Source organism: Coregonus clupeaformis, chromosome 6, assembly GCF_020615455.1.
Source record: "Coregonus clupeaformis isolate EN_2021a chromosome 6, ASM2061545v1, whole genome shotgun sequence".
Taxonomy (NCBI): domain Eukaryota; kingdom Metazoa; phylum Chordata; class Actinopteri; order Salmoniformes; family Salmonidae; genus Coregonus; species Coregonus clupeaformis.
In genome coordinates, this window is record NC_059197.1 from 10,724,979 (window position 1) to 10,745,000 (window position 20,022).

General features: G+C 45.6%; 1 protein-coding gene across 2 annotated transcripts in view; it reads right to left on the minus strand.

Moving 5' to 3' along the window:
• Window positions 1–20,022, minus strand: part of iqcg (IQ motif containing G) — a 28,646-nt gene that overhangs the window by 7,429 nt on the left and 1,195 nt on the right. For both annotated transcript variants that reach the window (XM_041877238.1, XM_041877237.1), the window contains exons 4-6: window positions 19,837–19,965; window positions 401–482; window positions 54–215 (exon numbers count right to left, since the gene is read on the minus strand). In XM_041877238.1, coding sequence (XP_041733172.1) covers window positions 54–215; window positions 401–482; window positions 19,837–19,965 — 373 coding nt within the window. The remainder of the gene's footprint in view (window positions 1–53; window positions 216–400; window positions 483–19,836; window positions 19,966–20,022) is intronic.

The window sequence follows — 20,022 nt, forward strand, 5'->3', positions numbered from 1 at the left end:
CAGCCTTAGGGGCTAGGGGATGATTCTGAACAGCGCCACAAAAACACACACACCCTGATCTCATCCTCCAGCTGCTTCTCAGCGTGTATGTTGGTCTTCTGTCCCTGGTATACTAGCAGCTCTGCGCTGCTCTTCACATATTTCCTCTCCAGTCCAGTCTTAGCCTTCATCTCCTGTAGCTGGTCCTTCAGGTGGGCAGTCATCTCCTCGCGTCGCTAAAGGGACGACATTAAGACAGTTTCTAAGCCTCACCCCGATTTTCAAAGACAACGACGTCTGATGTCCTCAAGGCACTTCAAGCACCACCAAGAGTCAGTCAATGTGTAGCCCATTACTAGATTGCAAATCATAGTGGGCACGTGAAGGAGTGTGTCTCAGTTGTCATCCTCAGTTATGGTACCTGCAGCTCCAGAGATTTTTCCTTGTGGATGTCAAGCAGCTGTCTCTGAAGAGCTTTGGTCCTCCGCCGGCCCTCCTCCTCCCTGCAATACACACAGACAGCAATCAGGCCCAATGTGTAAGTGTGAGTAGTCTGACCCTATCATAACCAGAAGAGAATGAGATAACGAATCAACAGGTGGTGGAACACAGGATATACAGTCTATAGAACGTCTATACTACCCTTCAACTTTTTCCACATTTTGCTGCCTTAACATGTAATCTAATTACATTTTTTACAGATCTACATAATCTACTCCACATTTCAAAGTGAAAGAAGGTTATAGAAAATTCTCCCCCCACCCCAAAACAATTAATACCATAATTGGAAAAGTCTCCACCCCCCTGAGTTAATACTTGGTGGAAGCACCTTTGGCAACCATTACAGCTGTAAATGATTTTCATTAAGATTCTACCACCTCTTAGGGCAACATACACTGAGTGTACAAAACATTAGGAACACCTGCTCTTTCCATGATGTAGACTGACCAGGTGAAAGCTATGATCCCTTATTGATGTCACTTGGTAAATCCACTTCAATCAGTGTAGATGAAGGGGAGGAGACAGGTTAAAGAATGATTTTTAAGCCTTGAGACAATTGAGACATGGATTGTGTATGCGTTCCATTCAGAGGGTGAATGGGCAGGACCAAAGATTTCAGTGCCTTTGAACGGGGTATGGTAGTAGGTGCCAGGCGCACCAGTTTCAATGTGTCAAGAACTGCAACACTGCTGGGTTTTCACGCTCAATAGTTTCCTGTGTGTATCAAGAATGGTTCACCACACAAAAAGGACATCCAGACAACTGGACACAACTGTGGGAAGCATTGGAGTCAACATGGGCCAGCATCCCTGTGGAACGCTTTCAACACCTTGTAGAGTCCATGCCCTGACGAATTGAGGCTGTTCTGAGGGCAAAAGGGGGTGCAACTCAATATTAGGAAGGTGTTATCCATTGTTTTTGTCAAAGTTGCTCAAGCTCATTACATTTGGTTGGGAATCATTGATGGACAGCAATATTCAAACCATGTCTCTGATTTTCAAGCAAATTTAACTCAGGACTGAGACTAGACCACTCAACACCTCTTGGAAAGCCTTTCTGGTGTGTCTTTGGCATTAACATTTGTGTACTTTTCTCACTGAAAAATAAAACTATCCCAGGGTTACTTTTTCCGAAGACTGAGGGGAGGGGAGGGGAGGGGTTCCTCCAACTTTGTACCTGGGCTTTGCTGCTTTAATATTTATTTTGATCCTGACAAACTCCCCAGTCCCTGCCGATGACAAGCATACCCATAACATGATGCTGCCACCACAATACTTGAAAATAGAGAGGGTCTCACTCTGTGTTGTAATGTATTGGATTTGACCTAGCCTCGTCGAGAAAGAAGTCCATGGCACAAAATTAGCAAAAAAAACGTTACAGCCTTATTCTGAAATGGATAAAATTAGATTTTTTTTCTCATCAATCTTTTTTTAGAAATTTTTGAAAATTTCAAAAGAAATTAAAAAACAGAATTAACACATTTACATGAGTATTCAGACCCTTTACTCAGTACTTTGTTGAAGTACCTTTGGCAGCGATTACAGCCTTGAGTCTTCTTGGGTATGACGCTACAAGCTTGGCACACCGGTCTTTGGGGAGTTGTGTGCTTAGGGTCATTGTCCTGTTGGAAGGTGAACCTTCGCCCCAGTCTGAGGTCCTGAGCGCTCTGGAGCAGGTTTTCATCAAGGATCTCTCTGTACTTTGCTCCAATCATCTTTCCCTCAATCCTGATTAGTCTCCCAGTCCCTGCCGCTGAAAAACATCCCTGCAGCATGATGCTGCCACCACCATGCTTCACCGTAGGGATGGTGCCAGGTTTCTTCCAGATGTGGGGCTTGGCATTCAGGCCAAAGAGTTCAATCTTGGTTTTATCAGACCAAAGAATCTTGTTTCATGGTTCCGAGAGTCCTTTAGGTGCCTTTTGGCAAACACCAAGCGGGCTGTCATGTGCCTTTTACTGAGGAGTGGCGTCCGTCTGGCTACTCTACCATAAAAGCTTGATTGGTGGAGTGCTGCAGAGATTGTTGTCCTTCTGGAAGGTTCTCCCATCTCCACAGAGGAACTCTGTCAGAGTGACCATCGGGTTCTTGGTCACCTCCCTGACCAAGGCCCCTTTCCCCCGATTGCTCAGTTTGGTCGGCCACTGTGTTCTTGGGGACCTTCAATGCAGCAGAAATGTGTTGGTACCCTTCCCCAGATCTGTGCCTCGACACAATCCTGTCTCGGAGCTCTACGGACAATTCCTTCGACCTCATGGCTTGTTTTTGCTCTGACATGCACTGTCAACTTTGGGACCTTATATAGATAGGTGTGTGTGACTCTCCAAATCATGTCCAATCAATTGAATTTACCACAGGTGGACTCCAATCAAGTTGTAGAAACATCTCAAGGATGATCAATGATAACAGGATGCACCTGAGCTCAATTTCGAGTCTCATAGCAAAGGGTCTGTAAATAAGGTTAGTTTTTTTAGTTTTTATAAATTTGGGTCAAGGGATCTGAATACTTTCCGAATGCACTGCACAGTGCCTTCAGAAAGTATGCATACCCCTTGACTTATTCCACATTTTGTTGTGTTACAGCCTGAATTCAAAATTGATTAAATTAATAAAAAATCTCACTGATCTACACACAATACCCCATAATGACAAAGTGAAAACATGTTTTTTGGCAAATGTATTGAAATTTAAATACAGACTTCTCATTTACATAAGTATTCACACAAAGTAGAAGAACAGAATCGTCTAGAATGTCAATGTATGCTGTAGAGTTAAGATTTCCCTTCACTGGAACTAAGGGGTCTAGCCCGAACCATGAAAAACAGCCCCAGACAATTATTCCTCCTCCACCAAACTGTACAGTTGGCACTATGCATTCGGGCAGGTAGCGTTCTCCTGGCATCCGCCAAACCCAGATTTGTTCGTCAGACTGCCAGATTGTGAAGCGTGATACATCACTTCAGAGAACGCGTTTCCACTGATCCAGAGTCCAATGGCAGCAATCTTTACACCACTCCAGCCGACACTTGTGTGCGGCTGCTCAGCCATGGAAACCCATTTCATTAAGCTCCCGACAAACAGTTATTGTGCTGACGTTGCTTCCAGAGGCAGTTTGGAACTAGGTAGTAAGTGTTGCAACTGAGGACAGACGAATTTTACGCTCCTTCGTCCTCATGGCTTGGTTTATGCTCTGACATGCACTGTCAACTGTGGGACCTTATACAGTGAGGGGGGAAAAGTATTTGATCCCCTGCTGATTTTGTACGTTTGCCAACTGACAAAGAAATGATCAGTCTATAATTTTAATGGTAGGTTTATTTGAACAAAATTATAGACTGATCATTTCTTTGTCAGTGGGCAAACGTACAAAATCAGCATGGGATCAAATACTTTTTTCCCTCACTGTATATGTATATATGTGTATATATATGTTGTGACGTCACGAGAGGCTACACAGCTTTCAGCGGGATTGCTCAAGTAGTGCAAGGAGACAAGGTTCAAACAAAACAAGGATTTTATTATAGGTCTTGGGAAATTAACGAAAATATAACAAAATTCTGTTCTCTTGTGGCTCTTTAAGGGTTAACAGTTCAGGGATGTCTCTTCCACATCCAAAATCATAATTCTCACTCGCTCAGATAACTTTTCCCCAGCCTTACTGTAGTCCACGTTGCAGCTAGTGGCCAACCCAGCAAAAAGTCCTTCCAAATGTCTCTCACGTATTTCCACAGGTGCATATATCCAAAGGTGAGTATTTCCCAAAGGTAAGTATCTCCAAATCCTTATATTCCTCATGGAAGTGGACGTGCAGCACTCTTGTCCTCCAGAGAGCCCAGGTTGGAGACTGTGTCTCTTCCCTTCCCAAACCTTCAGCTCATCAGCTCCTCATTTGTTTCAGCTGCGTGGGAAGATTGGCCATAGAGGGTGGAGTTCCCGACCATACCAGCAGATGGAGCCATAGCTGTCTGGGTTTGCAGCCACCTCAGGGGATGTAACGTCCCTCCAGGACACAGCCTCTCGTGACATCACACATCCCCCTCCTCGGGACCGACGTCCTCGTCGGGTAAAGGCAGCGAAGAAGGCATCACGCCGGGAGAGGGCGTCCGCATTGCCGTGGTGCTTGCCAGCCCTGTGGACAACAGAAAAGTTAAACGGTTGCAAGCTCAAAAACCATCTGGTTACTCTACTGTTTGATTCCTTGTTCTTGGCCATCCACTGCAGAGGGGCGTGATCAGATACCACCATGAAACGTCGGCCCAGGAGATAGAACCGAAGGGACTCCAGGGCCCAGACTACAGCCAGACATTCTTTCTCCACCGTTGAATAGTTCTTCTCTCTTGGAAGTAACTTTCTGCTTAGGTAGAGAATAGGATGTTCTTCACCGTCATGTGCCTGGGTGAGGACAGCACCCAGACCCACCTCCGAAGCATCCGCTTGGACAATGAATTCCTTCTTGAAGTCTGGTGCCACCAGGATCGGACTGGAGCAGAGTGCTCGCTTCAGGTTGAGGAAAGCCGCCTCCGCCGCAGGGTTCCACTTCACCATTCGTGAGTGGCGTTTGGTCGTCAGCTCCGTCAACGGTGCAGCTATGGTAGCAAAATCTGCAATAAAGCGTCTATAGTAGCCAGCGAGGCCCAAAAATGACCTTACTTGCTTCTTGGTGATGGGCTGCGGCCAGTCCTGTATGGCCCGCAGTTTGGCTTCCTGTGGTTTGACCAACCCCCGCCCAATGGTGTACCCCAGGTAGTTTGTCTCACTGAAGGCCAGCTTGCACTTCTTCGGGTTTGCCGTGAGCCCTGCTTCCCTGAGCGAATCCAGCACCGCTTGTACCCGGGGTATGTGGCTGGCCCAATCCGGACTTTGTATAACAACATCATCCAAATAAGCCGCTGCGTGCCTCTTGTGGGGCGCAAGGACTCGATCCATCAGGCGTTGGAACGTGGCAGGTGCCCCGTGGAGACCAAACGGAAGTCGGGTATACTGGTAGAGCCCCTCCCGGGGTGGCAAAGGCTGTCTTCTCCTTAGACGCCGGGGTCAGGGGCACCTGCCAGTAGCCTTTTGTGAGATCAAGAGTGGTTAGGAAACGAGCATGCCCCAAGGAGTCTATTAAATCATCGACACGAGGCATTGGGTATGCATCAAATTCAGACACTTCATTCAACTTTCGATAGTCATTACAAAATCGTACTGAACCGTCTGGCTTGGGAACTAGTACGATGGGACTTGCCCAGGCACTGTGGGACTCTTCGATTACTCCCAACTCCCGCATCTTCATTACCTCCTTCTGTATAACCACTTTACGAGCCTCTGGCACGCGGTGCAGGGCGCTGGTTTACCGTTCGGCCAGGCATGGTGCGGATCTCATGTTGGACCACCTCTGTGTGACCGGGGAAGGGAGGAGAAGACATCCTGGTTCTGCTCCACGAGTTCCAGGGCCATCTGTCGTTGATGTGGGGACAGATTTGGACCCAGCTGAACCTCTTCTCGCGCCGGTTCCTTGGTCTCTGTGGGGGGTAGACAGCTGAACAGCGCCTCTCTGGCGTGCCACTTCTTTAAAAGGTTAACATGATAAATCTGCTCAGTTTTTCTTTTATCTGGTTGCCTCACCTTGTAGTTTACTTCTCCCATGCGTTCCATGACCTCATATGGTCCTTGCCAGGTTGCCAGGAATTTACACTCAACGGTTGGCACCAGGACCAGCACTCTGTCCCCCCGGCTTAAACTCCCTGGGTTGAGCAGATCTGTTGTAGGAGGCTTGCTGTTGCCGCTGACTGGCCTCCAGGTGTTCCCGCATCATGGGATAGATGGCCTTCATTCTCTCCCTCATAGCCCCGACATGGTCGATCAGTGTCCGCTGTTGGCATGGCTGCTCCTCCCAGGCCTCCTTGGCGATGTCGAGCAGTCCTCTGGGTCTGTAGGAAAGCAAGAGCTCAAAGGGTGAAAAACCAGTAGAAGACTGAGGTACCTCTCTCACCGCAAATAATATGTAGGGTAACAGCTGATCCCAGTTGCGCCCATCTTCCCCTACCGCTTTCCGCAGCATGGATTTTAGTGTTTTGTTAAAACGTTCGACTAGGCCATCTGTCTGGGGGTGGTAGACCGAGGTTCTCAGCTGTTTGATTTTCAGTAAAGCACAGAGTTCTTTCATCACCCTGGACATGAATGGAGTCCCTTGGTCCGTCAATATCTCTTTTGGGATTCCCAGACTAGTTGAGAGATGGAACAGCTCCTTGGCGATTTGTCTGGATGTAGCCTTCCTCAGCGGAATGGCCTCCGGGTACCGGGATGCATAGTCCAGAATGACCAGAATGTATTGATGTCCCCTGGAACTTTTCGGTAAGGGCCCGACTATGTCTAATCCAATCCTCTCAAAAGGAGTTTCGATAATGGGCAAGGGAATGAGCGGGTTTCTATATGTGGGCTTTGGCGCAACCTGCTGACACTCAGGGCAACTACGGCAGTAGTTCTCTATCTCTTTGTGTACTCCTGGCCAAAAGAAACGTTGCATGATTCTTTCCTTAGTCTTCTCCACCCCCAAGTGGGCCCCTAGCGGGTGTGTGTGTGCTAGGTTGAGTACTGTGGCCCGATAGGGCTGTGGCACGAGGAGCTGTTCATGCACTTCATCATTTTTCTTGACTATCTGATATACTAACCCCCGGTTTACTGCGAAATGGGGGTAAGTAGGGTTTGTCTTATCACCTAACACTACACCTTCTAATACCTGCACATTTCTTAAGGCATTTGCAAGAGTAGGATCTTGTAATTGAGCCGTACCATACTGGCCTGTGAGAGGGGAAGCTCTTGGGTGCCTGGGACGTCTTCTTCACTGGAGAACGGAGCGCTTTCCTGGGCTGCGTTCTCTTCTCCCGTATCCGGACCAGTCTCGGTGTCGGTCTGGGCACCTGCCATCCCTATCAGAGCCCGGGCGGGAGTGAGTAACTCGGAGGATTGCACCGGAGCCTTCCCAGGATGAGTCTTGCCTCTCCGTTTCCGAGGTACTCGGGTTATCCTCTCCTGAGACTCTCTCCAGAGTGGGTAAAAGGCTGGGCAGTCTCGTCCAATTAGGACAGGGACGGGGAGGGAATCAACCACCCCCGCCGTCGTGTGTATGGTTCCCTGTGTGCTGGTCATTGTAAGTTCAGTAATGGGGTATTCTCTGGTGTCCCCATGGACACAGGAAACTGGGAGGACTTTCCCCGGGGTCAGACACGTTGGGCCCACCAAATTCTTACGCACCAGGGTGGCCCGGCTACCAGAATCCAGTAAGGCCTCCACATCATGGTGATTCACAGTTACCGGGCAGGTGGGGGGGTCGATCTGGGCCGCCATCTACGACTCCCAAGAGCGAGGCAAAACGGTGTGTGGGTGCTGAGCTGGAGGACTCCGCAGTGGGCATAGGTTCATCGGCTGGTTTCCCACACTGCCAGGAGATATGTCCCATCTCCCCACACCGGTAACACTGTCGAGTTTCCCCCCTCCTGGTGTACTCTTCTTGGACCCGCCTGGTTTCTGGCTCCCCCTGGAGCCGGGATAAGTCCTGACGTGGCTGGGTTCGAGACCTTGGGGTCCTTTGGACGGGTTCTTCCCATTTGTGGTGGGGCCGCCCTCCTGGGGTCTTTTTCGGGAAGCATTCAGCATCTCCGCTGTGGCCTGGTACTTTTCCACAGCTTCCACGGTCAGATCAGCCGTGGTCAAGGCCTGTTGACTGATGAACCGTTTTGCCTCATAAGGCAGGGCGCGTAGGTAACGATCCACCACAACGGCCTCCACCACCGCCGCTGCTGTATTCCTCTGCGGATCCAGCCATTTCCTTGCGATTCGGACAAGTTCATGCATCTGCGCCCGAGGAGGTTGGTCTGGTTGGAAGGTCCAGCTGTGAAAGCGCTGGGCCATACCAAACTTTGTGAGTCCATATCTGCTGAGGATCTCAGACTTCAGGGCATCATAGTCAGTAACCTGGTCAGGGCCCAGGTCCCGGACAGCATTCAGCGATTCCCCGGTTAGAAAGGGGGCTAACAGACCAACCCACTGTTGCTTGGGCCAGGCTTCCCTAGTGGCCGTGGCCTCAAATGCATGCAGGTATGCCTCAATGTCATCGGTAGCTCCCATCTTAGATATAAAGTCACTTGCCTTTATTGGGCGGGTATTTTGGACCACCCTCTGTCTCTGCAACTGCAATTCCTCTGCCTTCAGAAGGTTGGCTTTCTTTTGCTCCTCCAAGAGAGCCACGTTTGCTTGCATCTGGGCTTGCTGGCCAGCAACAAGGGCTTTCAATATGTCCTCCATTTCAGTCGGGCGGGGAGCCTACGGCCAACTTGGAAAACTGGGTGATCAAACCTTCGGTATCCTCCTCTGACATGCACTATTAACGCTTGAGCGTGCCCGTATTCTCCACCATCTGTGACGTCACGAGAGGCTACACAGCTTTCAGCGGGATTGCTCAAGTAGTGCAAGGAGACAAGGTTCAAACAAAACAAGGATTTTATTATAGGTCTTGGGAAATTAACGAAAATATAACAAAATTCTGTTCTCTTGTGGCTCTTTAAGGGTTAACAGTTCAGGGATGTCTCTTCCACATCCAAAATCATAATTCTCACTCGCTCAGATAACTTTTCCCCAGCCTTACTGTAGTCCACGTTGCAGCTAGTGGCCAACCCAGCAAAAAGTCCTTCCAAATGTCTCTCACGTATTTCCACAGGTGCATATATCCAAAGGTGAGTATTTCCCAAAGGTAAGTACCGTATTGGTCCGAATATAAGACGGCCTTTTTTCCCCTCGAAATAGGTCCAAAAAAGTCGGGTCGTCTTATATTCGGGGTCTAGTATTCAGAGCGCAGTTTCTCTTCTTCGGCGCTCCCTTTAAATGTCAATACACATTCGCGGGCACAGATGGCGCCAAAAATTCGTTCCGGACGGAGGGAAGAGGCGTCCTTAACAACCAGCCCGTTACCGGTGTTTAAAGATGGAAAGACAGGCTGACCATTTAGAGACAAGTGGCTCAAAAGTGGGCCAGGTCAATAAACAACAGCGGAGGAGCTATGATGCCAATTTCAAAATAATGGTTGTCAATAAGGCAGAGTCATCTAACAACTGCCAAGCTGCCAAGACATTCGGGGTCACTGAGTGTAATGTAAGAAGATGGCGAGCAGAAAAACAACGTCTAAAAGATGCTAACAGTCAGCGAAAATCCTTCCGTGGTCCTCAAAGTGGTCGTTTCATTGAGGTTGACCGGAGGGTTTTTGAATATGTCAGGGAAAAAAGAAGTGAGGGAATGCCCATTACCAGAGCTGTCATCCAGGTTAAGGCCCTGGAAATCGCCAGAGAGCTCAACATCACTGGATTTAAAGCCAGCCTCGGCTGGTGTCGTAGGATGATGCGGCGTAATGGACTGTCACTTAGACGGAGAACGAGTTTGGCCCAACGCCTGCCGTCAGACTTCGGAGAGAAGTCTACTGTGTGAATGGATCCTGCATGCATGGGATGCTATTCCCTCACAGAGCATCATCGATGGCTTTAAAAAATGTTGCATCTCAAATGCATTGGACGGCAGCGAGGACGACGTGCTTTGGGAGGAGCCGGTGGAAGCGGAGCAGCTGGGGGAGCGATGACAGCGAGAGCGAACACAGCGGGGCAGAGGACGTGTGTGAGGGATAGAGAGACATCGGAGGAGAAGTTTGGCGAATTTTTTGTTAAGTTTAGTTAAATGTGTGGCCTGTATTTTCTCTGTTATTTAAAAATGTTGCTTTATTATTGCTTGATATTAATTTTGAATCATACTGTACATAGTTTGCCTTTGTGTTTAATTCACTGTGTTTTTAATATTGTTATTTTAAAATAAAATGAAGTTCTTTGTTCGGCAAATCTAGTCTGCAAATCTGTTTTTCTAAATGTTTGTGTTGAAAAACGGGGGGTCGTCTTATAATCAGGGTCGTCTTATATTCGGACCAATACGGTATCTCCAAATCCTTATATTCCTCATGGAAGTGGACGTGCAGCACTCTTGTCCTCCAGAGAGCCCAGGTTGGAGACTGTGTCTCTTCCCTTCCCAAACCTTCAGCTCATCAGCTCCTCATTTGTTTCAGCTGCGTGGGAAGATTGGCCATAGAGGGGTGGAGTTCCCGACCATACCAGCAGATGGAGCCATAGCTGTCTGGGTTTGCAGCCACCTCAGGGGGATGTAACGTCCCTCCAGGACACAGCCTCTCGTGACATCACAATGTATATACACTGCTCAAAAAAATTAAGGGAACACTAAAATAACACATCCTAGATCTGAATGAATGAAATAATCTTATTAAATACTTAGTTGAATGTGCTGACAACAAAATCACACAAAAATGATCAGTGGAAATCAAATTTATCAACCCATGGAGGTCTGGATTTGGAGTCACCCTCAAAATTAAAGTGGAAACCCACACTACAGGCTGATCCAACTTTGATGTAATGTCCTCAAAATGAGGCTCAGTAGTGTGTGTGGCCTCCACGTGCCTGTATGACCTCCCTACAACGCCTGGGCATGCTCCTGATGAGGTGGCGGATGGTCTCCTGAGGGATCTCCTCCCAGACCTGGACTAAAGCATCTGCCAACTCCTGGACAGTCTGTGGTGCAACGTGGCGTTGGTGGATGGAGCGAGACATGATGTCCCAGATGTGCTCAATTGGATTCAGGTCTGGGGAACGGGCGGGCCAGTCCATAGCAGCAATGCCTTCCTCTGCTGACACACTCCAGCCACATGAGGTCTAGCATTGTCTTGCATTAGGAGGAACCCAGGGCCAACCGCACCAGCATATGGTCTCACGAGGGGTCTGAGGATCTCATCTCGGTACCTAATGGCAGTCAGGCTACCTCTGGCGAGCACATGGAGGGCTGTGCGGCCCCCCAAAGAAATGCCACCCCACACCATGACTGACCCACCGCCAAACCGGTCATGCTGGAGGATGTTGCAGGCAGCAGAACGTTCTCCACGGTGTCTCCAGACTCTGTCACGTCTGTCACATGTGCTCAGTATGAACCTGCTTTCATCTGTGAAGAGCACAGGGCGCCAGTGGCGAATTTGCCAATCTTGGTGTTCTCTGGCAATGTATGCACGCATGACTGTAAGTCGCTTTGGATAAAAGCGTCTGCTAAATGACATATTATTATTTATTTATTTTGACCTAAATTGCTTTTGTTTTAGAGATGAGTACTGAATTGCATGGCCTCTAAAAGCACATTTAAAAGTGTCCCATACAATAAGGGGATCTGCTGTACCTATGTTATGTTGGGAAAAAATGTATTCTGTCCTAGTTAAAAACAAGTTATCATCCAATAGGCTTTGATATGTATGCCAATTATTTGATGGTCCAACCGCATTCTGTCCCATATCAACACTTTTTAAACTTTTGGTTGACTACATAAGAAAGTAGTCAAGACGACTAGCTTGATTAAGCGTACGCCATGTATATCTCACTAGGTCAGGATATTTAAGCCTCCACCATGTATATCTCACTAGGTCAGGATATTTAAGCCTCCACCATGTATATCTCACTAGGTCAGGATATTTAAGCCTCCACCATGTATATCTCACTAGGTCAGGATATTTAAGCCTCCACCATGTATATCTCACTAGGTCAGGATATTTAAGCCTCCACCATGTATATCTCACTAGGTCAGGATATTTAAGCCTCCACCATGTATATCTCACTAGGTCAGGATATTTAAGCCTCCACCATGTATATCTCACTAGGTCAGGATATTTAAGCCTCCACCATGTATATCTCACTAGGTCAGGATATTTAAGCCTCCACCATGTATATCTCACTAGGTCAGGATATTAAGCCTCCACCATGTATATCTCACTAGGTCAGGATATTTAAGCCTCCACCATGTATATCTCACTAGGTCAGGATATTTAAGCCTCCACCATGTATATCTCACTAGGTCAGGATATTTAAGCCTCCACCATGTATATCTCACTAGGTCAGGATATTTAAGCCTCCACCATGTATATCTCACTAGGTCAGGATATTTAAGCCTCCACCATGTATATCTCACTAGGTCAGGATATTTAAGCCTCCACCATGTATATCTCACTAGGTCAGGATATTTAAGCCTCCACCATGTATATCTCACTAGGTCAGGATATTTAAGCCTCCACCATGTATATCTCACTAGGTCAGGATATTTAAGCCTCCACCATGTATATCTCACTAGGTCAGGATATTTAAGCCTCCACCATGTATATCTCACTAGGTCAGGATATTTAAGCCTCCACCATGTATATCTTACTAGGTCAGGATATTTAAGCCTCCATATATCCACTCGTTCCAATACCTCCATGATATTCGGGATTTCCTTAAGTGCATGAGGGTGATAGTTTGTAGTGTGATTTCCTTTATGGTCCATAGAGGTATTTAAAACTGTATTATAATCTCCCACCATAATAATACAGTCTTGTATTGCTTGTAGGGTTGATATATATAATAATTTATTTTCAAAGAAGCGTGGATCATCATTATTTGGACTGTATAGGTTAATGAGCCATATCGGTTTATGGTCCAATAACATTTAAAATCATCCATCTACCTTGAGGATCTGTTTGGACAATTTGCACATTCGGATCAAAAACACTTAATTAATATCATCACCCCTTTTGAATTTCTTTGCACATGGGAGAAATATATTTCGCCTCCCCAGTCCTTTTTCCACACAACTTCATCTAAAATAGTTGAATGAGTTTCCTGTAAACAATATTTATTATATTCCTTCTCTTTTTGCAGGTAAATACTGATAGTCTTTTCTTAGTATCTGCTAAGTCATTACAATTATAACTGGCTATACTTATTTCACCATTTACCATAATGAGATGCAAGTTTCAAATCTATTTATCATAATATATGTTTGTAAACTCACCATTAAAAAGTACCATAGTGATTGAGTGTCCCATATAGCTATACCATGATATTTGCATTGCTACTAAGTAAACCTCCAATTGTTCCCCACTATTCCACCTGCTAAAACCTCTCCCCATCCCAAGTTGGGTTGTCATCCCAGTGACCGGCAGACCACCCCCGTCCCACCGGATCCCAGGGCCCCGAGAGACCGGGACCCATCCTTCGAAAAGAGCACACAGTGCCACCCACAGAACAGAAGCAGATCAAATGCCAAAAGCATTTCCATCGCACTCACCTCGATTTGCATTATATATACAGTGGGGGGAAAAAGTATTTAGTCAGCCACCAATTGTGCAAGTTCTCCCACTTAAAAAGATGAGAGAGGCCTGTAATTTTCATCATAGGTACACGTCAACTATGACAGGCAAATTGAGAAAAAAAATCCAGAAAATCACATTGTAGGATTTTTTATGAATTTATTTGCAAATTATGGTGGAAAATAAGTATTTGGTCACCTACAAACAAGCAAGATTTCTGGCTCTCACAGACCTGTAACTTCTTCTTTAAGAGGCTCCTCTGTCCTCCACTCGTTACCTGTATTAATGGCACCTGTTTGAACTTGTTATCAGTATAAAAGACACCTGTCCACAACCTCAAACAGTCACACTCCAAACTCCACTATGGCCAAGACCAAATAGCTGTCAAAGGACACCAGAAACAAAATTGTTGACCTTCACCAGGCTGGGAAGACTGAATCTGCAATAGGTAAGCAGCTTGGTTTGAAGAAATCAACTGTGGGAGCAATTATTAGGAAATGGAAGACATACAAGACCACTGATAATCTCCCTCGATCTGGGGCTCCACGCAAGATCTCACCCCGTGGGGTCAAAATGATCACAAGAACGGTGAGCAAAAATCCCAGAACCACACGGGGGGACCTAGTGACTTAGTGAATGACCTGCAGAGAGCTGGGACCAAAGTAACACACTACGCCGCCAGGGACTCAAATCCTGCAGTGCCAGACGTGTCCCCCTGCTTAAGCCAGTACATGTCCAGGCCCGTCTGAAGTTTGCTAGAGTGCATTTGGATGATCCAGAAGAGGATTGGGAGAATGTCATATGGTCAGATGAAACCAAAATATAACTTTTTGGTAAAAACTCAACTCGTCGTGTTTGGAGGACAAAGAATGCTGAGTTGCATCCAAAGAACACCATACCTACTGTGAAGCATGGGGGTGGAAACATCATGCTTTGGGGCTGTTTTTCTGCAAAGGGACCAGGACGACTGATCCGTGTAAAGGAAAGAATGAATGGGGCCATGTATCGTGATATTTTGAGTGAAAACCTCCTTCCATCAGCAAGGGCATTGAAGATGAAACGTGGCTGGGTCTTTCAGCATGACAATGATCCCAAACACACCGCCCGGGCAACGAAGGAGTGGCTTCGTAAGAAGCATTTCAAGGTCCTGGAGTGGCCTAGCCAGTCTCCAGATCTCAACCCAATAGAAAATCTTTGGAGGGAGTTGAAAGTCTGTGTTTTTATTTGAATTTCATGTAATGGACATACACAAAATAGTCCAAATTGGTGAAGTGAAATTAAAACAATTCAAAAAAAATAATAACGGAAAAGTGGTGGGTGCATATCAGTCTTCCAGAGATTTAGACTGAGACGGAGGTTCACCTTCCAGCAGGACAATGACCCTAAGCATACTGCTAAAGCAACACTTGTGTGGTTTAAGGGGAAACATTTAAATGTCTTGGAATGGCCTAGTCAAAGCCCAGACCTCAATCCAATTGAGAATCTGTGGTATGACTTAAAGATTGCTGTACACCAGTGGAACCCATCCAACTTGAAGGAGCTGGAGCAGTTTTGCTTTGAAGAATGGGCAAAAATCCCAGTGGCTAGATGTGCCAAGCTTATAGAGACATACCCCAAGAGACTTGCAGCTGTAATTGCTTCCAAAAAATATTTTGCATATTCAAAGTGGTAGGCATGTTGTGTAAATCAAATGATACAAATCCCCAAAAAATCAATTTAAATTTCAGGTTGTAAGGCAACCAAATAGGAAAAATGCCAAGGGGGGTGGATAATTTCGCAAGCCACTGTATAACCAGGATTGCCATTACAAGAATTACATTTTTGGCAAGCAATTATTATTTTAGCAAACAATTATTGTGATTCATCCTTTATTATCCCTAACATCATTACCCCCTAGCAATAGATGTGGGATACATACAGACACACATACACACTCAACCACTTTCCCCCACAACCAACCATAATCTCAACAGTTGTTCCATCCCTGAGCCCAACTCAAGAAAGGACTTGATTTACAAATGCATATACAGTGAGGGAAAAAAGTATTTGATCCCCTGCTGATTTTGTACGTTTGCCCACTGACAAAGAAATGATCAGTCTATAATTGTAATGGTAGGTTTATTTGAACAGTGAGAGACAGAGTAACAACAACAAAATCCAGAAAAACGCATGTCAAAAATGTTATAAATTGATTTGCATTTTAATGAGGGAAATAAGTATTTGACCCCCTCTCAATCAGAAAGATGTCTGGCTCCCAGGTGTCTTTTATACAGGTAACGAGCTGAGATTAGGAGCACACTCTTAAAGGGAGTGCTCCTAATCTCAGTTTGTTACCTGTATAAAAGACACCTGTCCACAGAAGCAATCAATCAATCAGATTCCAAACTCTCCACCATGGCCAAGACCAAAGAGCTCTCCAAGGATGTCAGGGACAAGATTGTAGACCTACACAAGGCTGGAATGGGCTACAAGACCATCGCCAAGCAGCTTGGTGAGAAGGTGACAACAGTTGGTGCGATTATTCGCAAATGGAAGAAACACAAAAGAACTGTCAATCTCCCTCGGCCTGGGGCTCCATGCAAGATCTCACCTCGTGGAGTTGCAATGATCATGAGAACGGTGAGGAATCAGCCCAGAACTACACGGGAGGATCTTGTCAATGATCTCAAGGCAGCTGGGACCATAGTCACCAAGAAAACAATTGGTAACACACTACGCCGTGAAGGACTGAAATCCTGCAGCGCCGGCAAGGTCCCCCTGCTCAGGAAAACACATATACATGCCCGTCTGAAGTTTGCCAATGAACATCTGAATGATTCAGAGGAGAACTGGGGGAAAGTGTTGTGGTCAGATGAGACCAAAATGGAGCTCTTTGGCATCAACTCAACTCGCCGTGTTTGGAGGAGGAGGAATGCTGCCTATGACCCCAAGAACACCATCCCCACCGTCAAACATGGAGGTGGAAACATTATGCTTTGGGGGTGTTTTTCTGCTAAGGGGACAGGACAACTTCACAGCATCAAAGGGACGATGGACAGGGCCATGTACCGTCAAATCTTGGGTGAGAACCTCCCCTCAGCCAGGGCATTGAACATGGGTTGTGGATGGGTATTCCAGCATGACAATGACCCAAAACACACGGCCAAGGCTCAAGAAGAAGCAAATTACGGTCCTGGAGTGGCCTAGCCAGTCTCCAGACCTTAATCCCATAGAAAATCTGTGGAGGGAGCTGAAGGTTCGAGTTGCCAAACGTCAGCCTCGAAACCTTAATGACTTGGAGAAGATCTGCAAAGAGGAGTGGGACAAAATCCCTCCTGAGATGTGTGCAAACCTTGTGGCCAACTACAAGAAACATCTGACCTATGTGATTGCCAACAAGGGTTTTGCCACCAAGTACTAAGTCATGTTTTGCAGAGGGGTCAAATACTTATTTCCCTCATTAAAATGCAAATCAATTTATAACATTTTTGTGTTGCCAGCACTGCCACTACCTGGGTGGGGGTACCCCACCGGAATCCCCACCGGCTAGGTACAAGGTCGTCAAGGTTCTCATTAGCAGCTTTGAGAATGTCCTTGTATATTATGCTCTCCCATCAGGGGGCTTTGGCTTTGTAGGACCATCCCTGCCAGGCAGGCTCAGAATCTTGAGGGGGCAGTGCTGCTTTAATAGGTCTCTGACCGCATTCATCTTTCTGATTTGGCTGCGTATAGGCTACTTACAGTAGGCCCATAAAACAGATAAGGACTTCTCCTTAGTGTATGGGTCACTCAGGTGGGTGTCTACGGTATAGGGTTGGGGACCATTCCATCATGATAGGACAATAAATAAATAAACTATATTTATAATTTATTTGAAAATGTATATCCCATATCCGCACAAAATTGAAATCTCTCTCTCACAACCCTTGCTCACAAACACCCATGGGCTCTGGGATTTGTAACTGTTTTCCTTTTTCACTCACTTAACACAAAAACACACACCCCACCTTCCATCATAATACATCTGCACATACCCACATACTGTGCCTTGTATGTCTTCTGTTTGCTGTGTTTGAACTCTACCATGTTGATTGAGTACTTTTGTGTTCCAGTTCCTTATATTTGAAGATGTATTATTTAGCTAATTATCCTTTCTTCTAATGCGGTTTATTAAATACTATAAATGGAAAGTCTAATACTAATTATTTTCCAACATTCTAGAATGGTGTAGTTTATTTCTTTAACAATTGTTTTATTTTATTGCTTTTCTATATATTGTTTTTATTACAATCCCTACCGTGGTTAGTGTTGGGTGTTCCATTATTCGACTCCTCTATGGGAACTTTTTAAAATAGCCATGGAGTAGTCTTTGTGTCTCGGAACATTTGGTTATCAATACAGTTTATCGACTACGGTTTCCATTTTAATCTATTCTCCTTGAAGATTGGGTACAGAACTTTGCGCCGTTCTGCAATGATCATTCATGCCTATTTTCATGCCAGCAAGTCTTTTACCTAGGTCTTTAACCATTATTTTATCTTTAAAGAAAGCAAATTTGGCAACGATTGGGCGCTCATATCTCTGTCCGAAACGGTGTACACGTTCGAGTTGGATTTTGTCGACAGCTTCGTGTGGGATCTGAAGCGCTGTAAGAAGGAATTCCTTCACCACATTTTCAGGAACTTCGCCTTCTTTTTCTTGGATACCAGTAAGTACCAGATTTTCTCTCATAGATCTAGTCTGTATGTCAAGTAAGGCTACTCTCAGAAAGATGTTCTCCTTTTGAAGTGAATTAACGTCTGTTTCCATCGTAGTGACTGTTCCTTTTAGCTTGTTTGTTTCTTTCTCCATTATGGCAGCTTTTTCCTCACTCATCTCGAGGCTCGCCTTCAACTCCTTTATATCTTTACTGACTAGTTCAAGTATGCCGGGTTTGTCTTTTATCGACTATAGCAAATCGGTTTCCACCATTGCCATTCCCGGTGGTGAAAAGCATAATTCGTCTGTGTCCGTCGAGGAGTCTCGTTTTCTTTTGAGGAATGGTTCTCCATGCTTACTCTCCATCATGTTTGGGTGTTGCTTGTTTTCGTAACGATTTTATCTTGAGGCGATCTGCACCGCTGTGTTCTGTCTGCCATCTTACCTCCGTTCACATCTAGTGGATTTCTTTTAACACCGGCTTCTTTCTTTTCACTTTGTCATGCAGGCCAGTAATATGTTATGAATGCAATGTTGTTGATCCCTTTGTATTTTCAAGTATTGGGATCATGTTATGGGTATGCTTGTCACCGGCAGGGACTGAGGAGTTTGTTAGGATCAAAAGAAATATGAAAGAAGAAAAGCCCAGTTAAAAACTTTGAGAAAACCCACCTCAGTCTTCTGAAAACCTAACCCTGGGATAGGGTTTTATTTTTCTGCGGGACAATTACACACATTTTTATGCAAAAGACACCAGAATGGCTTTCCAAGAGGTGTTCAGTGTTCCTAAGTGGTCTAGTCTCAGTCCTGACTTAAATCTGCTTAAAAAATTAGACAAATGTATTGCGGTCCGTCAATGATCTCCAACCAAATGTAATGAGCTTGAGCGATTTTGACAAATACAATGGATATATTTTGCCCTAAGAGTTGTGCAAAGTTGGTAGAATTTACAGCTGTAATGGCTGGCAAAGGTGCTTCCACCAAGTATTAACTCAGGGGGGTGGAGACTTATCAAATTATGAGATTTCAGTTTTATTTTTTGGGAAAATGTGGAGTCGGTTGTGTAGATCTGTCAGAAAAAACATCACATTTAATCCCTTTTTAGATTTTATTTTAAGGCAGCAAAATGTGAAAAAAAGGGGGTGTAGACTTTCTATAGGCACTGTATGCAAGTCCTATAATAAGCAAAGACAAATTATAGCTGTTCTTTTTGTTTTCAATCAAAATAGAAATGCTTTAATTCCATCAGAATAATATTTGTGCAGTGGTGGCTGGTGGTACTTTAAATCAAAGGACGGGCTCATAGTAATGGCTTGAACGAAATAAATGCAATGGTATCATACACATCCATGTGTTTGATACCATTCCATTTACAACATTCCAGACATTATTACAAGCCATCCTCCCCTCAGCAGCCTCCTCTATCTGTGGGTTTTGAAAGAATTGGACTATTGCCTGCACAGACAATGAATTATTAGCTTATGATCTGACCTGATTATTATGTCCAGGAGGTTGGCCTTCCTTCTTTTCTCTTCTTCCACAGCCAAAACCAAGCTGTGAAAGGTCCCTCTCTCTTGCAGCTCTGCCAACACATCAGTGATCACGTGAGCCACAAACTGCCTGTATATGAGAGAGCGAGAGAATGACCTTGATGGCATACAGGGTACTTTTTGGATT